This window comes from Zophobas morio, unplaced genomic scaffold (assembly GCF_036711695.1).
Source record: "Zophobas morio isolate AGI-343-1 ecotype UQ-CSIRO unplaced genomic scaffold, CSIRO_AGI_Zmor_V1 ptg000023l, whole genome shotgun sequence".
Lineage (NCBI taxonomy): Eukaryota > Metazoa > Arthropoda > Insecta > Coleoptera > Tenebrionidae > Zophobas > Zophobas morio.
This window is the reverse complement of record NW_026972128.1, coordinates 15429936-15453224: the sequence shown is the minus strand read 5'-3', so window position 1 is coordinate 15453224 and position 23289 is coordinate 15429936. Positions and strand designations below refer to the sequence as shown.

The following is a 23289-nucleotide window of genomic DNA, read 5'->3' as shown; positions in this document are numbered from 1 at the left end:
ATGGCCATATAATGTGCCACCCACAAAGAGTAACAAGAAGTGTATGGTTTGTTAGTTATAAATGTGAGACATAAAAAATAATTGACATTTTGGACTGAAAAAATAGCAGTGATTTGGAAGAATGTTACTTCTCGGGATTCTGTTGAGTTTTAAATTATCTCTGTACAATATTAATTGTAGTTTATAACGCCTTTGGGGGATAAAGCATGACATATTTTTATAATTATAACCAAGAGTGATCTTCCTTTCCTGTTTTCTTAATTTCTGTTCTGCTTTCTGCTCTTGTATTCTTTTTTATTTCAATACAATTGATTAAGCATGAAAAGTGAATTCAGTGTGAAAAACAGTTATGCTAAATAGTGTTGTCAGGTAGTTATCAAACAAAAGTGAAAACTTGAAGTGTAGTTCATCTAATGTTTGGTAGTATCACACTCACCATTTGACGGTTGAAACATAATAATAATGTGACCCATCATCCATCCGACAGTGATTGTGTAACAGAGAGAAGATGGCTAAGAAAAAGCTTAAGTTCAGTCATTTTAAAAATCTAAATGCACTAATTAGACGCTAATTTATATAATTAATCCTTTTTAATGTGTAATCACTCTTTAAATAGACGGCGCTTGATTTGGACTCTTCTTCAAATCGATCTCAACGAACCCATCAATACCGAATTACCGAGCATCCGTGATGTATAGAGAAAATCCCATGTAGTTCCGAGGGTGTGAAGTAAATCGATTGGTTTTTATTTTATTTTCCTTTTATGCGCCTACCATATGGAAAATAAAAATTAGGAACACTAGGAACGATAGCATGTACTTAATGTTCTATTTTTCTTGACCTATGATTGTAGACGATAATTAAATTATACCTACGTAAAATTTCAAATTTCTACTTTCGTAACTAATTTTCTGAATTGTGAAAGTATTTGAAAATACAGCTAATCTACTTTCTCGTAATCGCTGTTTTCGACTATATTACCATTCTTATCAACGAATTATTATTAAAGACTGCACGCAACGCCTCAGAACGTGTGAACTTGCTTCTCGCGCAAGGATTAAACTCGTAAGGATATGTGATAGATGGTAAGCCAGATGGCCGGCGGAAGTACGCGTGCACTTGACACTTCCGGCCAACCCTTCTTCTGGTTAATGAAGTGGCACTGTTATGTAGTCCGTACGTGGGTCCATCAGCAGCGCAAGCAAACCCTTGCCCTTCCTCCCACGCATTGCCCCCTCCTAATTGTGTTTATGCCTGTAAAGTGCTTTCCGTCCTCAAATGCAAATTTTAACCTCGTTAAGCCACGGCCTAGCGAGTTTAAATTATCAATGGTTAATTAATCTTCAATTTATTCACTTTGTGTAATGAATTTAACACTCAATTTAGCGGTTATTAATCAAAGTTTTAATGAAGGTTGTTATAAACACTAATCAAGGAGCATAGAAACGCTCTCTCGGGCAACTCCTCGTCGGCTCCTTCAACATCTGCCCGATTTCACATCATCTGCCAGACTTTATAAATTCAATCAACCATCTCATCACCTCGTTTTCAAATCAAACGTTAAACATTTAAATTAAATTACGTTCGAATCTCCATTATACCTCCTGCTGACTTTTGAATGGCTGTCTCTGTTTTGCCCCAAAGACTCAAATGATGATGCCAAAAATAAACACTGAAAAGAACAAAATTTTATTATTAAAGAAGTAAACCTCGTTGTATGGATTTAAGTGAAGTTTATTAAAACTGAACACTTGCGTACATTCCGACCAACAGTACGTAGTCGACGATTTCTGATGCCCATAAAATATAGATTATTCGGATTATTAAAGTGTAATAGAAACGTTAACGCTTCGGGTAATAAAAAAGCATCTGTGTTTATTCTCAGACTAAATGCTCACCATTTAACGTCGCCCTCGTGTAATGCCTCAACAATAGAAGAATGAGAGTCATTATCATTACGTTCTATTAATTTATTATCAACGAAAACACTGCATAATATCCGTCAAAAATACATTAAATATTGTGTGGGAAATACTCACATCCGACATTATTTAATTACTAGTTTCAGACATCCAGATAAAATGTTAAACAAGACCATCACAGAAACGTGTTTAAATATGTTAAAGTGCTTCTTATTATTTAAACGTTCTGATTTCTTTTTTTGAAGCAAGTGGACACAAAAAATTATTATTATTATTATTATTATTGTCAAATTGTCTGCTTCTTTTTTATTCACTTACAAGTATAGATTAACCACGTACTCATGGTTTAATTTATCTTTAATATATACATTATTACTGCTGCAAAAACATTTGCTATGGTCAATTTGAAATAAGAACAAGTGGGGAGTACAAATTTCCCTACTTTTTAGTCGTTCTTCATTCAACCTTAGGTGCAAATTTTGAAAAAAATAAAAATCATAGAATTAGAACTTGACTTACTGCAAAGTACTAGACAGTAGGTAGGAACATTAGAGGGTCAGTTTTATACATAGAAGGCTGTTCTTTTCCAGGTGGAACGAAAAATAATCACGCTTAACCAGATAGTTCGATGGAAGTCTACGTCATACAGGATACACCAGCTTCGGTTCAGTTAAGCGAGGTGTACAATTTTATGCCTTTCATTCTCGTTGTCGTCAATGGTGTTAATAAACAAAACTTGTACTAACTAGTGATGGCCAATTAATTACAGCCAATTAATAAAAATATAAATATTAACGAAAAGTTTGTTGACGAAAAAAAATACGATTCGAAATAACCATGGTCGTCTATTTGCTATGCACAAAATTTTTGACTTCACTCGACAAAAACAAGCTGGTTTTCTACACAATACCATAACAGGTCTTGCAGGAAGGACAAACCATGTCTGGTCTCATGGCGCCAAAACACTGTAAAAAATGCGGAAGTTAAAATGTCAATGCACTTTTTCTGTCAAACTTATTAATTCGAAGATTCCTTTGGGATTACTTCATGGTTATGAAAAACTGAAATAAAGCGATTGATTTATTTTAGTTATTCCTAGAAACTGCAAGATTTCAACCAAATTCAAGTTTCTCATAATTATTCCAACCAAGCTCTACATTATCCGAGATAACTGACTGCCATTGATGACTAAATTCCAAAGATTGTCGAATGGATTAGAATTCGTAGGATTTTTTTTTTCTGACATAAAACGACTAGTTTGTCTGATCTCGTGTATTTTCCAAGTTTCCATTCCTACAATTAGGATTTTTAGATACTTTTCAATTATAATTTTGTAATATTGTAATTTTTAAATTACATACAACTCTGTAATAATAATAGTCGGTATATTGTTGGCAAAATCAGCAAGTGATGCTCGACGTCGGTGAACCTGACGAGGCGAAAATGGCGCATTAGTATGGATACATCACCCCACATCATTTGTCTTCAGAAAAACCCGGTTCCATTTTCCTCCACAAACGAATTTTCCGGATGGTCGCCCCGCGTCTGTTTTCATTCCCACACTTATATAGCAGTCGAGGATCGCGCTCTTTGCCGATCTTTATCGCTTTTGCCGCTTTTTACCGCTTCCCGTATTTCCTCACCAATTCGTTCCGCGTTCACCGCCTGTTTAGGCAACCCTCTTTCACAGATGCATTCCTGATGCGTTTCCAACACAATCCTCGCCAAACGATGTTTAGAGAAAATTGTTTTCTCGTTTCTTTATTGCAGAGTCAATTTTGCTCTTTTGTGGCCGTAAATTGGTTTAAAATTACTCATGTTTTTCCACCACTTTCGATGTAGCATTTTCCCAACCAGCCATAAAACTGTTGGTAATTTTTTGCGTCTGCCGTTCTGAGGCTGTAATAGGATGGCATTAATTCCTCATCGCTAATTCTTTAATGGTTTCAAATCCAACTAACCAAAACAATTTACTTGTTCACCCCGTCGTACAATATTGATCAAACATTCCACGTGAAAAGTTTCGGATAAAGAGCAATCATTATTATGCCATCAACTTAAAATCTTTGAATAGATTGTAAGTAACAAATTGGAGTGTCCTCTTAAAAGCTGCCACCTTTGAAAATACCGGCCGGTTAACGCAATCACCCTTTCATCAGGTCCTTTGGCATACAATGGTTTTCTGTTGGCTCCATTATACAACAATTGCGTGAGTTGTTGAATGCGTTCGGATCAAGTCAGCTAGATATTGGGGTGTGATGCGCAGTCGAGCGCAAAACTGTCGAGACCCACAAGCTTTATTTAAAACGAGGGGGTGAAAGCTTTTAAGCTTTGTGGAGTTTTTTCTTATTTAATTATGTCTCTAATTATAAACGACTCACGATGATGGCCTTGAACTTAAGCGAAAGTATCACCACCAACGTATGATCTACATTACGAAAAAGTAGGTCTTTTCATATCATGTTAAGCCCGACAAGAACGGGTGATATCTAGGCTCAGTAGCACGAAATATAATACTCGTAATACGACACGTCTTAAAAGATTGCGACGAACAATACCTGAAATGCAAAAACTCTCTGTCAGACCGCCTCTTTTCAACAGAACATCTTAGCTGTCTTTTGTCGCAGTAAGACTTGACTAAAGGTAAATTTTATACAAAGCCTTTGAGAATTTGTATGATGCTTTTGCAGCGAGACTGCTTATAACATCAAATTAGTAAAACACATCGCATTTAAAGGTTTATGCCAATTCCAGTTTTAGTCGTTTCATTGAAACCTACCAATTTTTAAGCAAAAAGCTGTTTTAGTTCGCGAGCTTACACTAGGAAAGTACCTATTATATTTCCAAACGTTTCGTAACCTTTAAAGTATGAAAAAATCGTTCACCCGTTTCCGTCTGTCGAAGATTATCTCCGAAACTATTTTTAGGAATATTGTGTAGACGGTAAAACGTTGACCCAAAGTTGTCTGATAGTCCCCAACAATTTGAGGACGATATCTCAAAATTTTGCAACGTAAACTATTTAAACTTGTAACATTTTATCAATCTGCCTTAATTTTTTATTCTAGACATGACATTAGAAATTCGAAATTATATAACAAAATGCGACACTTTAACTAAGAAAATGCAAAATCGATAGTACGATAAATTAACGATAATAAATTATATGTTTACACCCCAATACTTAATAACGTCATTGCTATTATTATTATAATTATTATTATGAATCTGCACTTACTGTTTTGTCAATGCATTAATATTTTTTAGAATTGTTTATACAGCCTGAGTCAAAAGAATTATTAATGAATCAAGCAGTTTATTGGAATACAGAACTGTTATTATTGTTATTATCATTACACTATACCTAACCAAACCAATCTACCTGTCCTTGTTAAAAAGTTAATGACATCATCCCAAAATTTTGTTATGAAAAACTCACTTGAAACATACGCACAGCGCGTTTCTTTAGCTGTGCTTTAACCGTTCACTGCTTTTATTTTAAGTTATGGGAGTTATCATAAGAAAAAAAATCACAAAATCAATTTTTTTAATTTATCTTAGAAGCTGGATTTGTTTGATTGTATTTCAAAGGCAAAGGAAGTTCTGTCCAACCAGTTTTTACGAGCGTAAGATAAGGAAGTATAACAATCGAGCCCATCGGGCGACTGCCAATTTCGTGTGCTCTCGACAATTCATGACCCCTAGAGTATGAAAAAAGTTATATCCCGTTACCGTTCGTCTGTCTGTCTGGTGTCTGTGTGGATTTTTATTAGACACGTAACATCCGAAACTACTAGACCAATTGTTGTCAAATTTTGTTATGTATATTAGCAATGTAGATGGTTAAACTAGTAACCAAATGTGATCATTATTCTGATTATGACATATAAACCACAATATAAATAAGTGTACTACTACACTGGCTGAATGTTGCAAATAAAAAGATAAATACGACCTCTTTGTTACAGTTTGTTTTGTACCCACCAGAGATTCATCTAATCGCACACCACGCTTAACATTAGTAGGCTTCATTGCAAACCTGAAACTTGTCAAGCAAAGTTAATTTTCCTAATAACTAGTTCTGCAACTCAACGTTAATAGCCCTTATTATATCGCGGGGGTGAAACTGCTGTTGGTAGTGGTGGTCTACAAACATCACCCCGCTAATAAATTGGTAGCTACACACATCAACGTCACCACGGACTTCTTTGTTGTAGTAGACTAATCAGTCCCGTGTGACGTGTAATTTGCAAAGACACGTGGCAGTCACGTGACTAACGGAGTTTGCTGCGATTGTTTAAAACTAGTTACAGTGTTGTACGTTGTTTGCTTGAATCAATATTATTAGCCTCATGTTACTAGCTTTTGATTCATTTACCGACCGGAATTCATAGTGAGAGGGTGACGGGAGTTAGAAGTTTCACATTTGAATTTGGTTGCGCTTATTTGAGTGTAGTAGTATTGTTATGAACTGGTCATTTAATTTGACGGTTTATGTTGACTTTAGACGATAAAGCAAAATAAACTTGTTTCTAGACGAAACCCGCATTACGACCATTAATTTACGATTTATGTTTGTAGGTAAACTGGAGTACAACATAATTACAGTTTATGTTATAGTACTTAAAACATTCTTTTTCATAAACAATATACTTCTTTACATATGTGACTAATTGACCCCGATAAAGAAATGTAAGTCTGCACACCGCTACAGGTATAATGTATCATCAGAAAGCTGTTCGATTTTATCGAAAATATACTCGACATAATTTTGTTTTCCCCACATTTTATTTAAGTGCAAAGTTGACTGAAATGTACATGATGTAATCACGTCACTTCATATTAAATTAAATCATTATGATCAATTAATTACTTTGTAAAAGTCTAGAAGGAATTTTGATATAGCAAGATAAACTTCAATGATAGACATTTTCTATTATAAATCGAACTAAGTATGTTGAAATTCCTGAGTTAATTAAAATGCTTAAATAAATACTTTAACACAACGCTATTTACAGAGCAAAAATTTTTAGAAGAAAAAATATAGATTAAGTCACAGGACTTCTTCGGGTAACAAATGATGTCGGTATTGATAGTTGCTGATAGTTACTCCAAAACAGTCCAACCCAGGAACCGTGTCCTTATATCTTCGTCAGCTTTTAGTTGATTGTGTGAAGAACCAACAGCACATTTAGAATCACTAAAGATGATTTCAGATCAAGTTTAAAACTAAGAAAAAAGAGAAACTTGAAATTTGTTTGTACAAAAATTCCTAAATCACTGAAGTATAACCAAATAATATACCATCCATTTCAGGATGTATTTTTCAGTCCTGATATTAATGTAGCACTAAATGTAACATGACGGTGTCTTTTAATTTTAAAAATTATCTGTGAAATAAATTTCCAGTAGGTAAATGATAAATGAAGCAAGGAATCTACGATGTACCTATTTTTTGCATGCGATCTATTGGTAACTACCACTGTAGTGGAATTTTCATCGTACAATGACAACTGAAATCTTTAGATTCTTTTAGAACAATTGGTCGAAGAATATTTCGACAGAACTTCTCTCGGACTTAAAATACAGTGCAACAAATCCTACTTTTTTTGAAATTTGAAACTGAAATCCGTGTCATTTTTCTGAAGACAGTACCAATTAAAAAGAAACAAATATAATAATAATAAAAAAACAAAGCAGATTGGTAAACCACAAATACAGAAGTATATTATTTCATAAAATTTAAATAATATTAATTACGCAATAAACAAACGGATATTATCAAATTTTGGTGGGGATGATTTGCCAAATTTTGGTGGGGATGATTTGCCAAATTTTGGTTAGCGTTTTACCATCTACATAATATCCCTAATAAACCTTAGGTACATACTTACAAAAATTTCCAACACTACAGTAGTTTCGAAGATTATCTGTCTCCTAAAAATCGACACAGACGACAGACAGACATACAGACAAACGAGAGACCGATGGAAACGCTAAAATACTTTTTTCGTATTCTAGGGGTCGAGAAAACAAAACACTGGCAAGTCGTCCGATGGACGGAAAGTAAAAATTGCCATAACTGAACCCATCAATAAGTAAATAAAAATTGCCGCTATAAACACGTAGAATAGACTGTTTTATTACTTGATTAACGTTCGATAAATTTGGAAATTTAGGACCCCTCATTATTTCTTCATAAATTAAATAACATTGAAATAGAAGACTGTGCTAAAAAGCAGATATGTTCTTGATCAGACTTAATGTTTTCCTTATTAGTTAGTAATCTTACCAATTGTCAATGTGTAATAGGAATATCATATAGATGGCAAAACACCAATCAAATTTGGCCACTTATCCCCACCAACAATTTGATGATGTCATTTCAAAGAATTCTAACGGCATAACAAAATTTTGTTATGGAAAAAACTCACTGCAGCCCTTCTTAAACTATGGGTCGCGACCCCAAATGGGGTCGCGTAGCAAAATTCTGGGGTCGCGAGAGATTTTAATGTCAAATATTTAAATACACGATTTTATAACATCTATATGTGTATTTGCGCAGAGTCACACTTATCTTTTTTTATATTTACATGGGGTCCCCAGGAAACTCGCAATCATAAATGGGGTCGTGAACGAAAAAAGTTTAAGAAGCCCTGATCTATAGCATGTTCCTTTGTTTTAACACAATCGCATGTGGCCACTAATCGTCGAGTTTTTTGGAAATATAAACATAAACACTCTATTATTATTACTGAGAGAACATTTTCCCATTCCTTATCTGCTTTAAATATATAATATCTTGTTCGTAGTTCGTAGTTGTGCGACGAGCGGTTCCTTGGAAGTTGCTCACCCACGGCGCAGTGGCTGCGGGGGTGTTATTTATGCCGCTGGTTTTTCCTTTATAGAGGTTATCACAAAATAAAAATCGCCAAATCTCTTTTTATAATTTTTTGAAGAAGCGGGTTTTGTTGGACTGTATTTCAAGTACGAAGGAAGTTCTATCGAAATAAACTTAATAATCGAGTCTGTCGGCCGACTCTCTACTTTTATGTTTTCTCGACCTTTCATGACCCCTAGAGTACGAAGAAATAGGTCCCCCTTTTCCGTCTGTCTGTCTGTCTGCCGTCACGGATTTTTATTAGTCACATAATCTCCGAAAGTACTGAGCCGATTGTTTGGTGTTGCTTTAATTACTAATATTAATGTGTTGCCACCATTTTAAATTTAAGATAGAATGGTATACAATTTTTAAAATGTTATGATTAAAACTTTTCAAATTGTACATGAATACAATACATGTTAAAACTTTTCAAAAAAAAAAAGGTAGTTTTATATATATCATTCAGCAAGTTTTCTTCACCATTACTCTACTCTATTACTACAATTAAAAAACACATAGGAAATACATTAAAATCGCCTCATGACTTTTTTTTATGACTGCGTGTTTCCAAGAGGGCTTATTTTAATTAAATTTTGGACTATACGTTCAATCAATTTTTTAATGAAAACAAATAAATATCTTCATTTTAGGACCCGGGTGAGTTAGTTAGCTTCGTCCTTGCCTGCTACACCTTGGGTCGTGGGTTCGATTCTCGCCTACCTCTGGGTGTTGTGTATGCTCTGCTTCCCTGTAACAGGGTTTTCGACCTGTTAGAAAAGATAATTGAATAAAATAAATAAATAAATAAATTTCAAGACATACATTACAGACAATTTTTGGCGCAAATAAGCTGCGTAATCATATATGAGCAATTCTAAAAAATAAAATTTTATAACTAAGACATACAACATTGCATCTGGGATAATTTTAACATAATTTTGAGATGACGCAATTCTTAAAAAATTGTGTAAGATGACGAACATACAGACAGTCAGACGACTAAGAAACGGAAACGAGAGATCGTCATTTTTGTATTTTAAATGCTGTAAAACAGATTTACAATATTTCATTTAATTCAGGCTTGGAGAATACAAATGTTCCAGTTTACAAAAAAATTTGCAAAAATCTGTCATTGAAGTAATATGTATATGACGAACATAGAAAATAACATACACCTACCGGATTATTCTATTGTTGTTATTCGCCACAAGTACCCCCCCTAAACAATTCAAGATGCAACCAGAAATACAAATTCAAAACCATTTTGATATTGCATACCATAAAAAAACACAGTTATTTATTTTGCTGTAGCAAGACTGACGTAATGTCAGATACTACCGTGCTAAAACAGCTACTCTTTCACGTTTGTATAGAAAACATTATCCGTATACTGTTATGCTAATGTATTGCTGGTTGCGTTTTGTATTTTTTAGAAGTGGATCTTTTTGTGAATAATCCTGCATAATCTATACTTTCACTTTTCAGAAAACGATATGTTATGCTTTATTATAATAACATTGAAGTTTTACACACTGAAGACGATATTCGGTATGTAGAGTAAATAGATAAATAGTTCTCAAAAACTTTAAATTTAGTTGCATTCAGACAGTGAGCAAAAAGATATCGCAATATATTCAGTACGTATAATCGCTAGTAACTGACTTATTTATTATTAAGAATACTGAAAAAAATCTAGGTGATTAGATTGACTACTCCACTAAAGAGCGGGTGGGTGGATTATACACCCTTCGTCTTTGCTGCCAAGACAAAGCTCAGTTAAACTAAGGATTTAATTAACAATTTCAAGGCATTCAGGACCTGTGTAGAGAGAATACGTGAATTAACGTTCCGCCCGCGGGCCCTTTCTAATTACAACCCATTAGGCCAATTAACTTGCAACGTTGTACTTCCAACGTCAAACTCTTCACCTCATAAAGTTTCACCATTTCAACTATCAAAGCTGTCATCGAATACACCACCGTCTCTTCGTGTGCCTATCTGTGCAATTATTAAATGATGACAAAGTGTACAACAGGAATGAGAAAGTAATTTTATTTTGGTTAAAAAGTAATAAATTGAGGTTTTATCTTTTTAAACGTGGGAGGTGATGTAGAAAGCTCGCTATAGGTGGTGTGTACGCGTGCCCAGAGCGGCTGCAGCAGCCTCAGCGTCCCTGCCGCCTCCGCCACCCCCGCTGACTCCGTTCACGGTGCAATGCCGTGCACACCCCGCGGCTTCGCAGACGACCCAATATTAAATTTGTCTTCATTTTGATATTTAATTATTTTATGGCAAGCTTTGTCGTCAAAGCTGCGCGTGTTGTCGTTACTCGAGGCCGACTCAATTAATGCCCGTAATTAAAGATGCTTTAATTAATTCTGACTTGGTTTCAAGAGGATGCTGATTTCGCTTACTCTACCACGACGTTTTTATAACGAATTATACAATACAAACTTATTCCTGATGCCTACTTTCAGAAGCTAGAACATCTAAATCGGACAGTATGCACGCATTATCGTAAACAAACATACATATACGCACTATTAGTTTTAGTTTTCTCGGAAACACACACACGTAACTGCTCATAAAACAAAACAAAGGACAAAAATCATTACGAACTCGTAACAATCGAAAACGATTAAATGCTATTTTCTAAACGTATTACGTTATGGATGACATATCTGGTGCGAACAAATACAGAAATATGTACTTCTGCGTTTTTTTGTCATTTCGTTTTATGATGTTTACTACATCGACACGAGATGTGCTAGCAAGTCTGGCAGTTTCAAGCCATATCTACATAATATTCATATATTGTTCCAATTCATCTTACATTTTTTACCCTTGCGTGGTAGCATATAACTTAGAAAGACACTAATTAGTTAATATTGTCACAAGTTTGTCAACTAGCCGAACTTTACTCATAGAATTAAACAGTTATCTCGGGTGTTCAGTTGAAAAAGTAAGCAAATAGGTCTTTAATCGATGACAAATGACAACACGGAATGATACAACTTAACCTCACTTTTTCGTATAATAAAATGAACACTTTTCAACAACTCAAGTGTCAATTAAGCGTTAATTAATAAAACTAACTTGTCATTCATTTCATAGCTTCACAGTACTTTGAGAGCTCTTACTTCCTCTCTTATCGAGTTCCATTGCTTTATATCGACAGCCAGTCTTTTCTAATAATTTAGATTTTTATCTTTTTGATAATTTTCCCTTCTTGGCACCCTTGCAACTTTGTACTAAGTACATTCTTACTACATAATCTGCCCACCTTAATAGGGTCTCCCTTCACTCAAAATCATCTGTTCATTCTTGAAACGTATACTATATCCACTACCTTCTGTTTTGGAAATACTGCAAATTCGATTCAGTTTTATCACTACATTTTTGAGGATATTTTGCTATCATTATGTAGTAGTATCAGTTACTGTTATTCTTCTATGCTTTTTTTTAGAGATGCTATTTTTTTTTTAAGAGTTATAGGTTTCCCTGTATAGTGCATCGACGAGAATAAATAAGCATCTTATTGGATCCAAATGTATATTACATTTATCTCATACTTCAATAACAGCTCCTTGTTCTATTTGGTGGTAATGGTTTAAGATGATTGGTTACAGATGAGGGGATTTGAAAAGTCAAAACCATAAAACCAGTGTTTCCTTTGGTACATTGAACCTCATGTAATTTAATGAACTTTTTTCTCAATGGATGGTACTGCCCTGTTTAACCACCACACCCACATTTATTAATTTCTGACGATACAGAGTCGGACTTGACTTGTTACCCAATTTCACTACTACATTTTATACCAATAAATACTGTAACTGAATTGGGTTAAAACGTCAATGCTGGAAGAACACAACTCGCTAGTTAGCAGTGTACTAAGTATTAGTTACTACAATACATTTTGTTAGTTACTCATCCTCCGTCCCATCGCAACGACAACATTGTCAACTACAACATTTTATGAGGTACAAATAAAACGGACAGAGTATACTTGGCTTATAAAAATTTAAACTTTCAACAACTTCTGTAAGATTGTTCTGCAGCGCACAAAGATTTTACTGTTTTTACCATGTCATTTTACTTAAATTATACATACATTACCTCTTATATTTACAGCTATCAATACACTAAGTAATTTTACACAGTTCTATCATCATAATTCGCCAATCTAACCTCGTCGTCCAGAAAATTTACCTTCCAATGCAAAACATAAATCCAATCCTTGGGATCATTTTCTGTAGAAGTCGTAAATTTGATTTTTTCCCGTAATTTACTATACTCCAGCATTTTGGTCAGTTTGGCTAAAATGCTTCGACAAACATTCGTCGTGTGTGTATAAATACTAAATTAATTTTATTCATCTTTAGAAAGGCACCCCTACCATATACAGGGGCGGCCAAAATAAACTAGTACACATCTTGAAAGGATTTTTTCAAAAAATTTAGTTATGTAAACTGGACTCAATTGAATAGGTATTCACTGAAAATGACATTTAAACGTCAATAAAAATTTGAAAGTACCCTACTTTACTTTGGCCGCCGCTGTATCTATAAAGAGGCGTGTTCATGATTCTGAGTGGAAAACAGTTATCTCGCACCAGTCAGTTCATAGGTATAGGTAACCTAGAACACACAAATGAAATGCGTGATAAAATTTATGTTTACTTATATTTATGTATCCAAGAAAGGCCTTTTAGCAATTTTTAAATAAGACATATGGAAAACAACAATAGTTATTTGGGTATCAAGGCTACAAAGAACAACTTTTTCGGCCCATCTGAGATTTGAGGCTGAGGTGTAGCTGAGACCTACATATCAGATAAGACCGTAAAAGTTCTCTTTGGCCGAGGTACACACAACGTTTTCTAGGCAACCAAAAAAAATTATTGGTTATGTAAGTAATTTTGAAGTTAGAAGTGATTTTTCGTTGTTGGAGGAAAAATCCTACAAATTTGATAAAAAACAAAGTGCTACTTTTTGCTCCTCTATTAAGAAAAAAATTGATATCGTTATGTCTCATAATCATAACGACGTTCAGTAAAGGTGTAGTAGCCCCTTAACCATGCATACTATCAACCTGTTGTAGAACGTTTCTTTTATATTTGTAGTTAGTATAAAATGTTATTATACACTTTTGTTTTTTTTTGCGAAAAACCTAGAAATAAACTCAAGGCATATTCATAAACCACAAATACAGGTGTATGTTATTTTATAAAATTTAAATAGTACATTCGCAATGTGGGAGCAAGACTCACGTACCTCAAAATGTAAGTGAAAATATAACTAAGAAATTGGTCGAAATTTATTTCAACAGAACTTTCCTCGCTCCTGAAACACATCCCGCTTCTTTGAACAATTATAAAACTTGAAAAATGCGAACGACAGAAAATATATTTATCGAGAAAATTAACTGTTACTAATTACATGGTTAACATAGCTATGTTTATACTTCGAAAAAATTCGAATTATTTGAGGTGTGACATTACTGTAATTTTCGGGTAAATGTTCTTGATTTGCTAAAAAAAGATGTAACGGGGATGCGAATGAGATTTGAACCTCAGTAGCGCAAACCTTATTCGAACCCTTGGTTGGCGCTCTAGCCCATGTTGCTACAAAGCAGTTGATCGGATGCGCTCGAGATGTCGGTTATATACAACACGCCAACACGCAGCGAATATTGTACTAACATTTTTGTAAAATAATTGTAGGAGTAAAATGATTTTATAAAATTTTAAAAGTATTTATTGTTAAAAATTTTGAGGATATGGCATCACTTTTTTGGTGGAGATGATTAGACAAATTTTGGTTAGCATTTAACCATCTAGATGATATTCCTAATGTATGTACCTACCTACATACAAAATTTGACAACAATCGGTCCTGTAGTTTCGGAGATTACGTGTCTAATAAAAATGGATACAGACACCAGAGAGACAGACAGACATATAGACAGACAGACAAACAGACAGACAGACGGAAACGGGAGACTACTTTTTTCGTACTCTACAGGTCATGAAACGTCGGGAAAACATAAAAGTGGGTGATAATTCGATGGACTCGATTACTATACTCCCTTAGCTTACGCTCGGGAAATAAAAATTACCAAAACATTTTTGTTTCAATAATGTCGGCTATTTACTATGACGATCAACTATTAGGTGCCAGTATAGTATGAAATATGGTTGGTTACAATGCCCTCTAAAAAATATAATAACAAAATAAATTTCGAAACATGTTTTACAGAAATCTGAAATTTTGACTTACGGTGCAATATTTACGAAGAGAATTGTTGATGCGGACGATTAGATAAATTTTGGTTAACGTTTTACCATATAAACGATGTTCCTGACACACATATAAAATTTTATAACAAGCGGTCTGGCAATTTCCGAAATGTATCTATCTGATAAAAATCGACACAGACAACAGACAGACGGATACGATAAACAAAACATGAAAGTAGCTATTTCCTGGATGGACCCTATTACAATACTTCCTTAGCTTAGGTCGGAAAGTAAAATTCAACTTAAATAAATAAATGAGTTTTTTAATGTTAGAAAATGGGTAAGGCAAATAAAAAGAAACACATTAATATTTATTTTATTAGTATTTCCCCAATTATTTCAATTTTTGTGATCAATGTAATAAAATCTAAGTGTGTGCTATCACTTAGGTAAACAAAAAAGCCAAAATCTCCAATTTTTCTATTCTTTTGTACATCTTAAATACAAATATTTTATTAGTAATAAATTTTTGACGCTTATTTTTAAACAATATACAAACAAATCAATATAAAACTTGAATTGGCAAGTAAAGGAAATGCTAAAAAAAAAATCGATAAAACAGAGAAAAAATGGATTTAAAATATGGTTTAAATTTTAGAAGGTTGTTAAAACTACTTACCACTTTAAACAGTTTTTCACACGCGCTATATGCTGATGAAAACTTTGAAATTTGATACATCATTTTCAAAGTTGTATAAACAATTCAAAATAAATAGGAGTATATGAAGAAACTATAAATGTACACAAAACTATGCTTTTCAGAGCATTCCAAATGAAACTGATTGACATGGATATTAACATATTTTGCAGGGGAGAAATAGACAAATTTTCGGAACAACCTGCTTTTTACTTTCTAAGATAACAATCAAAATTGTATTACAAATTTTTTTCAAAAATTTCATCCGCGGTGTTGAAAGGTCTGAATTTATATGACAATTGATTTTGTGAGCTTGAGATGACGGCAATTCATTTTTAATGGAAAAGAACAAATAAATTTTGGTTGGCGTTGTACTGTCTACATTATACACGTATTGTTAACACATATCTAGAATTGCGTAACACTCTGACTGATGGTTTTGAAGATTGCTTGTCTAATAAAATCGCCAACATTTGACAAACAAACAGAGGACAGATAGACAGAAACTAGAGATCTACTTTTTCAGCATCTAGAATTCTAGAAGCTATAGAATGCTTAGAAAGAAATTGTGTGGGCTCATGAAGCAAAAAAAGTATTATTGTTATTGTACGTATTAAACAAAAATCTGCTCCCACCAAATTTCTTAATGACGTCTCTTTAAAAATTTCCAAAAATAAATTATTTAGTAAATATTATTCCAAATGCATATTCTTAAAAACTACTTTTCTTGAAGTTTAATATTTTGTAGTGATTTTTAATGTTATCATCCACTTACACACACTTAAAAAAAATGTTTATCCACTTTAATTTTTATTACGTCTATTAGGTAATAACTTAATAAGTAATTTTTAAGCAAGGTCCGAAAAGATGGCAATTTGTTTGCCACAGTTATCGATATCTTGACAGAAAATAAATGGTTTTATAAAATTTCTTAACCTAACAGGGCGGCTGCCTGGTGCAGGGGTCGCATATGTCAAGCTGGGCCCGGTTTGCTAAGACGTCAGGCGCAGATCCGCATGCCGTAATACAATCTTGAACATAATAGGGCCAATCCGGCTGCTGCCGTGTTATTAGCCGACACAATGCCGCTTTGTACCGTCGTTCCCAGTGCTATTGCTGTTACAGCGACAACAATCATTGATTTTATCAACAAATCTGACAGTAACTACTGCTGCTGCTGCTGTCTAAATAAACTTAACAGATCTCTCTCGAATGGAACAACTGATTCTAAATTGTATTCACCAAAATTTCTTTATAGCCTATTTGCAAAAACATGCGTAAACTGGAAATTGTTTTGTTCCTGCGTCAGCTCCTATTTGCTAATCTTCGAACAACAAGCGAAAATTACATTCTGCTTTTCGAAGTTCGCTAAAAGTTTCTTATTCGATTTAGTCAATTTAGGACAGCTTCATCCCGCCATTAGCTCGAGTAAAGAATGACATCAAATTGTCAATTAATGCATCAGTTCAAAACCAATTCTTAGTGCGCTTACGGCATCAACATGGCCGTATTGCCAAGGGGGAAACTTAAGAATAAGGATAATCAAGGGTGCGGGGATATTTAGGGGAGGGTCCAGAAACTGTTCTTCCCTTTTTCTTTACTTCTGCTGATGTATAACTTAAATTGAAAACTAAAATTGAATCTATGTCCAGAAGAGTAAAATGACATCCATCAAAATATTAACTCCTAGTTGTTAGTATTTTGTTTGACAAACTGAATTTATTTGACTTTTACAAGACATGTTTCAACATACAAAAGTTTATTGTAATTTATTTTTTTACCGTTCAAACTTCAACCAACAATGCAAAATTAAGTAGTTTATTTGGTAGTACTGATTTGGGCTCTTCTTTAAATTAAAACATCAAAACACAATGCAAAGCACAATTATCAATAGCAATCTCCCGAGTGCGTGTCAAATTGTCGAAAATTAGCAGACAATTTAACTTTATTCAATTTGCGGATATTTTGCAGACTATTTCCTGAGAAAAAAAAATGCACATCTATCGTTGTAAGTATTCCTATAAAAAAATTAAAAAAATAACCTACTTAATTTACGCAAAAATTATGAAAAATCAAATAGTTTCTGGATCTGTATCTATGGAAATTTTTGCATGATAACGTAAACAGTGTAAGCGTAATCCAGACTCTATGGAACACTGTCGCAAAAGATCTGCAATGTAAAAAAATGTGGGGGTCCTCATCTTCGTGTGTACAAGTCAGAGAGTTAGAAGACAAAAGTGAAACCCACCTTTTTTATAAAAATTTGAAATTCGTCTTATTATTTTTATCATTTTCAACTAAATGTCAAATCTGATAATTTTGCACTAGTGCAAAATAATCGCTGAGATTCTATTTTTATTGGTCATCATACAGAAATATAAATAATTTGATTGGATTAATTTTTTTGACGGAAATAGACATCCACCGAGTTTTTAGAAAGCAAAACCGAATAAATCTATAAATTATCGACTTAAACTGGACAGAAATATTCAGAGATACTTTTCAAACTTCCAGAACACTATTTTTAACAAAGTATTCCTCCTCTGTTACTACTATAGTCCATGAAATTTAAAAAAATTCTAATGAGATACTTCACGAATATGACATAATATTGAAAAATATCTTATCTCTATCCAATGACAACAATACATTTAAAAAATATATATCTCCTGTTAATGCCAATTGTAATTTTAAGTTGTTACCAGAAAATATGAAAACACTTAAAAATATGCAATCCTTTTCAAGAAAAAAGTAAATTATGAAGTGGAGAAAACTGTAGATAAATTTGTTACCTACATCAAAACTTAATATCAGCTGTATGTTTTATACTTAATTAATGTTATCTCTGTTACTCAAATGTATGTAATGAAGATTTAACGAGTAAATTATTAACACTTATTACAGTTTATAAAAATAAAAACTTCTAGTAAATATTATGCACCTTCAAGCTGTTTTCTTGAAGAAAATCATTATCTTTATAATTGCGGATTCAAATCGAATTTTATAAGTCATATAGGTACGCAAAAATTTGTTCTCTAGACAGAAAACAGTGGTAGAGAACCCATAAAATATAAAATAGCTTCAATTTTATATTGTATTTATTTGTTATACGATACAACGTACAAAGAACTTGAGATATTGTATACCTGCTTAAAAAGGCTCTATATCACCGAGACATTCAACAATATATTCGAAAATTAAACGAACAAAATATGATCAGTTAATGTTGCTAGCTTGACTTTTTGTTGATGATGTTCATTACAGGATTTCTAAAAATTTTGAATTTGTGTTTTTAAGAGGAATCGTTGCCGATAGTGTCAAATAAGTAATTCTTAAATAAAAATGTCAAAAATATTCCTCTGATCTAACTACACATTTTGCTAATTAATTTTTATATTAATTGCATAACTTTTTTCGTGTTTAGAGAATACCATGTTAATTGTTATTATTATTAAACTTGTTTCTCCCGAAGGTTTCTTTCTCTAAAGCCACCTCAAACTGATTTTAACGTTTGTGTACATAAATTTTGCACTGACAAAGGAGATAAAATGTTGTAGGTGTACTATACCTCCAAGAAATTTTGCAAACAATCATCACGCGAAGATGAAATGCGTGAGATTAAGAGAGACAAATGTTAAAATATTAATCAGACCGCCAAAACCTGCTTTAAAACGCTATTGTTTTGTAAACACCAAATAAGTTGTCCTTAGCTACTGTTTATGCCTGGTAAGGTTATAATTTTTTAACATAATACAGGAATAAATATAATTTTATTAATTTATTTGTACCTTCACAAAACACTTAAAAAATTGCTGAAAAACTCAGTAGAAAGCATTATACTAAAGTTGTACAGGTAAAAGTTTTAAACAAGTAAAGCAATTATTGCATAATGTAGCTTAAACAGTCGTTAAAGGTAATCAAGGAGCATATTGCGCTTAAAGTCAAATAAAATGAATCGATCTGGCGTAATGTCATTATTGTTTAGAAAACATGATTATGTTTATGTAGCAATCAAATGGAAATGCACGTAAAAATATCTCTAATAAGGTAAGATAAATCGATTACCGAATAAACACAGGTGTTTATCTAGAAAATGGAAATAAAATTGAAGCCTAGAAAGTTCCAGTTATAAGTAAAACGTTGTGTGTATTCAACTTTAACGAGTTTTTGACATGCAGACAAAGTAAGCAAATAAAGTGATACCAAAACCACCTGTTTAATACCTCTGGTGCAACGGTTGCACGCTAATAGCCTCCAAGCGACCAAATAACGTCCACTTTACGTCAGTAATTTCATTTTATAGATGCTATCTTGATTTATAACAAATAACATATTTGCTTTCAGTAAAAGCTTTTTCTAACCCATAATCAGAAACACTATTAACGATAATGGTCGTTCAATTATTTACAGCCAAACTTTTCGTTCCAGGTATGGTTCCAGAACCGACGGGCAAAGTGGCGGCGACAGGAAAAGATGGAAGCTGCGAGGCTGGGTCTCAGCGAATACCATGCCGTCTCCTCGTTATCTAGAGCAACCGGATCTACCCTGGCGCTGCCAATGGACCCATGGCTTTCGCCACCTCTTCTCTCAGCTTTGCCGGGATTCCTTAGCCATCCTCAAACCGGATATCCAAGTTACCTGACGTCTCCTATAGCGACGGATCCGAGCCGACCTCCTCCTGTAGCACACTCTCATTCTCCCACAACAACACCAGACCTGAGAACTACCTCCATAGCAGCTTTGCGTCTTAAAGCTAAAGAACACGTCGAGAACATTACAAAAGGACTCCAAATGGTGTAGATGTGCTCTGTTGAGTGACAATCATTTTGTATATATCTGTGTTGCGAGTTTCATTTCTTGTAAATATCAATGTGTATATTTGGTCCCTATTATGGTGTACATTTATTACAGTATAGTTGTTGGACTTATCGTGATCGAGTGTTAAGTACAATGTTTTGACTAGACATTACAGGTACTATGTGATTTATAATCGCAATATCTCAATTAAATTAATTCAATTTGGTTAATGTCTGTAAAGATACATACCAACATGTATTTTAATTTATGGATGAGTTTCTGCCGTTTGACATTTAGACCAAAATGTAGATTTAATGACGACAAACTTTTAATAAAATATTCGAGTCTTAATGTCAAACCCGGCGCCTCCACCAGTTTTTTTGTTCGAGAAAAACTGCAGGTGGTCGTAGAAGGTAGTAATTTCGCAATGATGAAGAACAAATTGATTATAATTACTTAACTACATAATTGTTTCCTTTAGAGCTGTGAATTTTTGTAAATAAAGCACAATAAATTATATTACTTAAACGATATAATAGGTTTCTTTGACGTCAAAGTTTTCTTATATGTGTTAATTAAAATTAAAATTGTTACCGTGTTTTAATAGAAACAAAATTAAACCAAAACCGAGAGAGAGAATGTTTTAATCATCATTTTAACAAGTTATTAACTTGCGTCTAAACGTAAAGGAAAGAAAAAGAAGAAAAGGCGTTAGCTTGTCTCCCTCTCATTTAATAAGTGCGGCCAATAGCTGAGTTTAGTTAATACGGTGGAGATCAAAGAGCACTTCAGTTTTAATTCCACTTTATCTAGAGGGCGTAGAGAGTCTGGCTAAAGCAATAAAATGCTAATACGTGTTTGTCGTCGCTAATCAGCCGTTACTATGGCACGAGCTCCACATCTTGCCCAGTTAAAGCCATTTCTGCAACAACTTAATGCCTTAATACTACCAAACGTGCCATCTCAGATATGTGGCATTTTTCCGTTCCATTTAAAACTCAAATCAGCTATAATTAAAAAAAAAAATTAATATCATTTACAACACAATATTCAATCAACAAAAAACAAACAGGTAATTGAGTTGCGACTGTTTATTTAAGCGTACGTCGTATGCAGCTTCTATGTATATTATCAGATTAACTAATTTATAATACTTTGTCAAGAACATGTTGTATATAGCCATTGTTTTCTCGTAGTAGTCGGCTAGGTTTGTGCATTTTAATTCAATTTTCCGATAACAATAGTATTCTCATCTCTAAAATTTATTTTAAAAAAAGAATGAAACAATTTTCAGACACATTTAATGTTCAGCGTCAACGAACTTGAATGGCTCTAACTTTCATAGTTTCGGAACCTGTCCACATTCTTAAAATTAAAACACAGAAGTACGTAAATTTACGAGAATCAATACACATTATTATTAGTTATAAAGCTATTTTTGCGCCAGAAATGGCGTAAAACAAAAATCTTTAAATCTCCTGCGATTAGATCAGCGAAAACGCAGAGAGGAAAAGGTATTGGAAGCGACGACATTATCATTTTCCTCACCATTAGGTAGTCCCCTCGAAATAGTGGTAAAAGAGCGGGCGCCCCTCTTCCCGACCCCGCTCGTCGATCATTCGCCCCAGAGCCGCGATAATTAACTCTCTCTTATTACTTTATTGGTTTGTGCCTGTCTATTTGGTCCTTCTCTTTTTTAATCAGACTGTTTCCAGACCGCCCAACCATTCTAATTGCCCTTTTATTGCCGGCGGTCCGCTCGCTTCATCTGATATAAATTTAACCAAACTGACGGTTGGCTGAATGCACCCCCAACTTCACTTCGCCTCGATGAACTCAGCCTAATTTAACTTCTTTTATTCGTTATTTACTTTTTTAGCCATTTCTTTTGTTGTATTTTATCTAATTTTGGTGGGGAATTTATTCCGTAATATCAGTTGATATGTGAAAATCAACTGAAAGCACTGGGCTGTACAATGTTCATGTAATTAAGAAAAAACAAAATAAACGTTATTTTGTCTCAACTCTAGAGATACAACGTATACAACAGTACAAATATTTTAAAATCCGTTCACTCTTTGCTTGGAACTTGATTAGTTCTCAAGTGTATGAAATGGAAAAGTTACAGGACGTAATATTTATAACTTATATTTTTCCGAATAGGATTTTTTCGACCATATTAATGGAATGGAACAAAAAAGAAATAGCACAACTTGCTTGACAAGAAAAAGATTAAATGACTTGTTCTAGATCAATAAAAACTAAACACTCCCCTATGAAATAGAGAATTAAAATGTGATCAGTTTACGAGATGGATTATTGTAATCAGTAAAATTACTCTTTGTAATTAGTTGCAGTCAGTTTGATCCTTTCTGTTGTTTAATTTAAACTAAAGTCAATTTATATCTGTATCAGAAAATTATAACATATATTAAAAAATCAAAATATTTATACGATTCCAGGTTTCTGTAAAAATATCTATGGTCAATTTTACTAGCTATTTGTCAATTATTTAAATTATTCAGATATTGACTAGACTATAATTTTATCTATATAGTATAAACTTTTAAAATTTTGTTCTATTACTAAAAGTAAAATTTCTTAAGTTGTACAGTGGGTACAAATTAAGATTAGTACCCTTAAATCTTGCTACCGTCCTCTACAATCAACGAATACAATCTTACATATCGGATGTTCAACTGAAAAAGAAACCAAGTAGGTATGTCTACAATAAACGTAAAATATAATC

The 23289-nt window shown here is 33.4% G+C and overlaps 1 protein-coding gene across 1 annotated transcript in view; it reads left to right on the top strand.

The window, feature by feature from the left end:
* LOC135134418 (retinal homeobox protein Rx1-like) overlaps positions 1-20713 on the top strand; it is a 65106-nt gene extending 44393 nt beyond the window's left edge. Inside the window, exon 3 of the mRNA XM_064063099.1 lies at positions 20172-20713. Coding sequence (XP_063919169.1) covers positions 20172-20543 — 372 coding nt within the window. The 3' untranslated portion in view covers positions 20544-20713. The remainder of the gene's footprint in view (positions 1-20171) is intronic.
* Positions 20714-23289: the final 2576 nt, after the last annotated feature.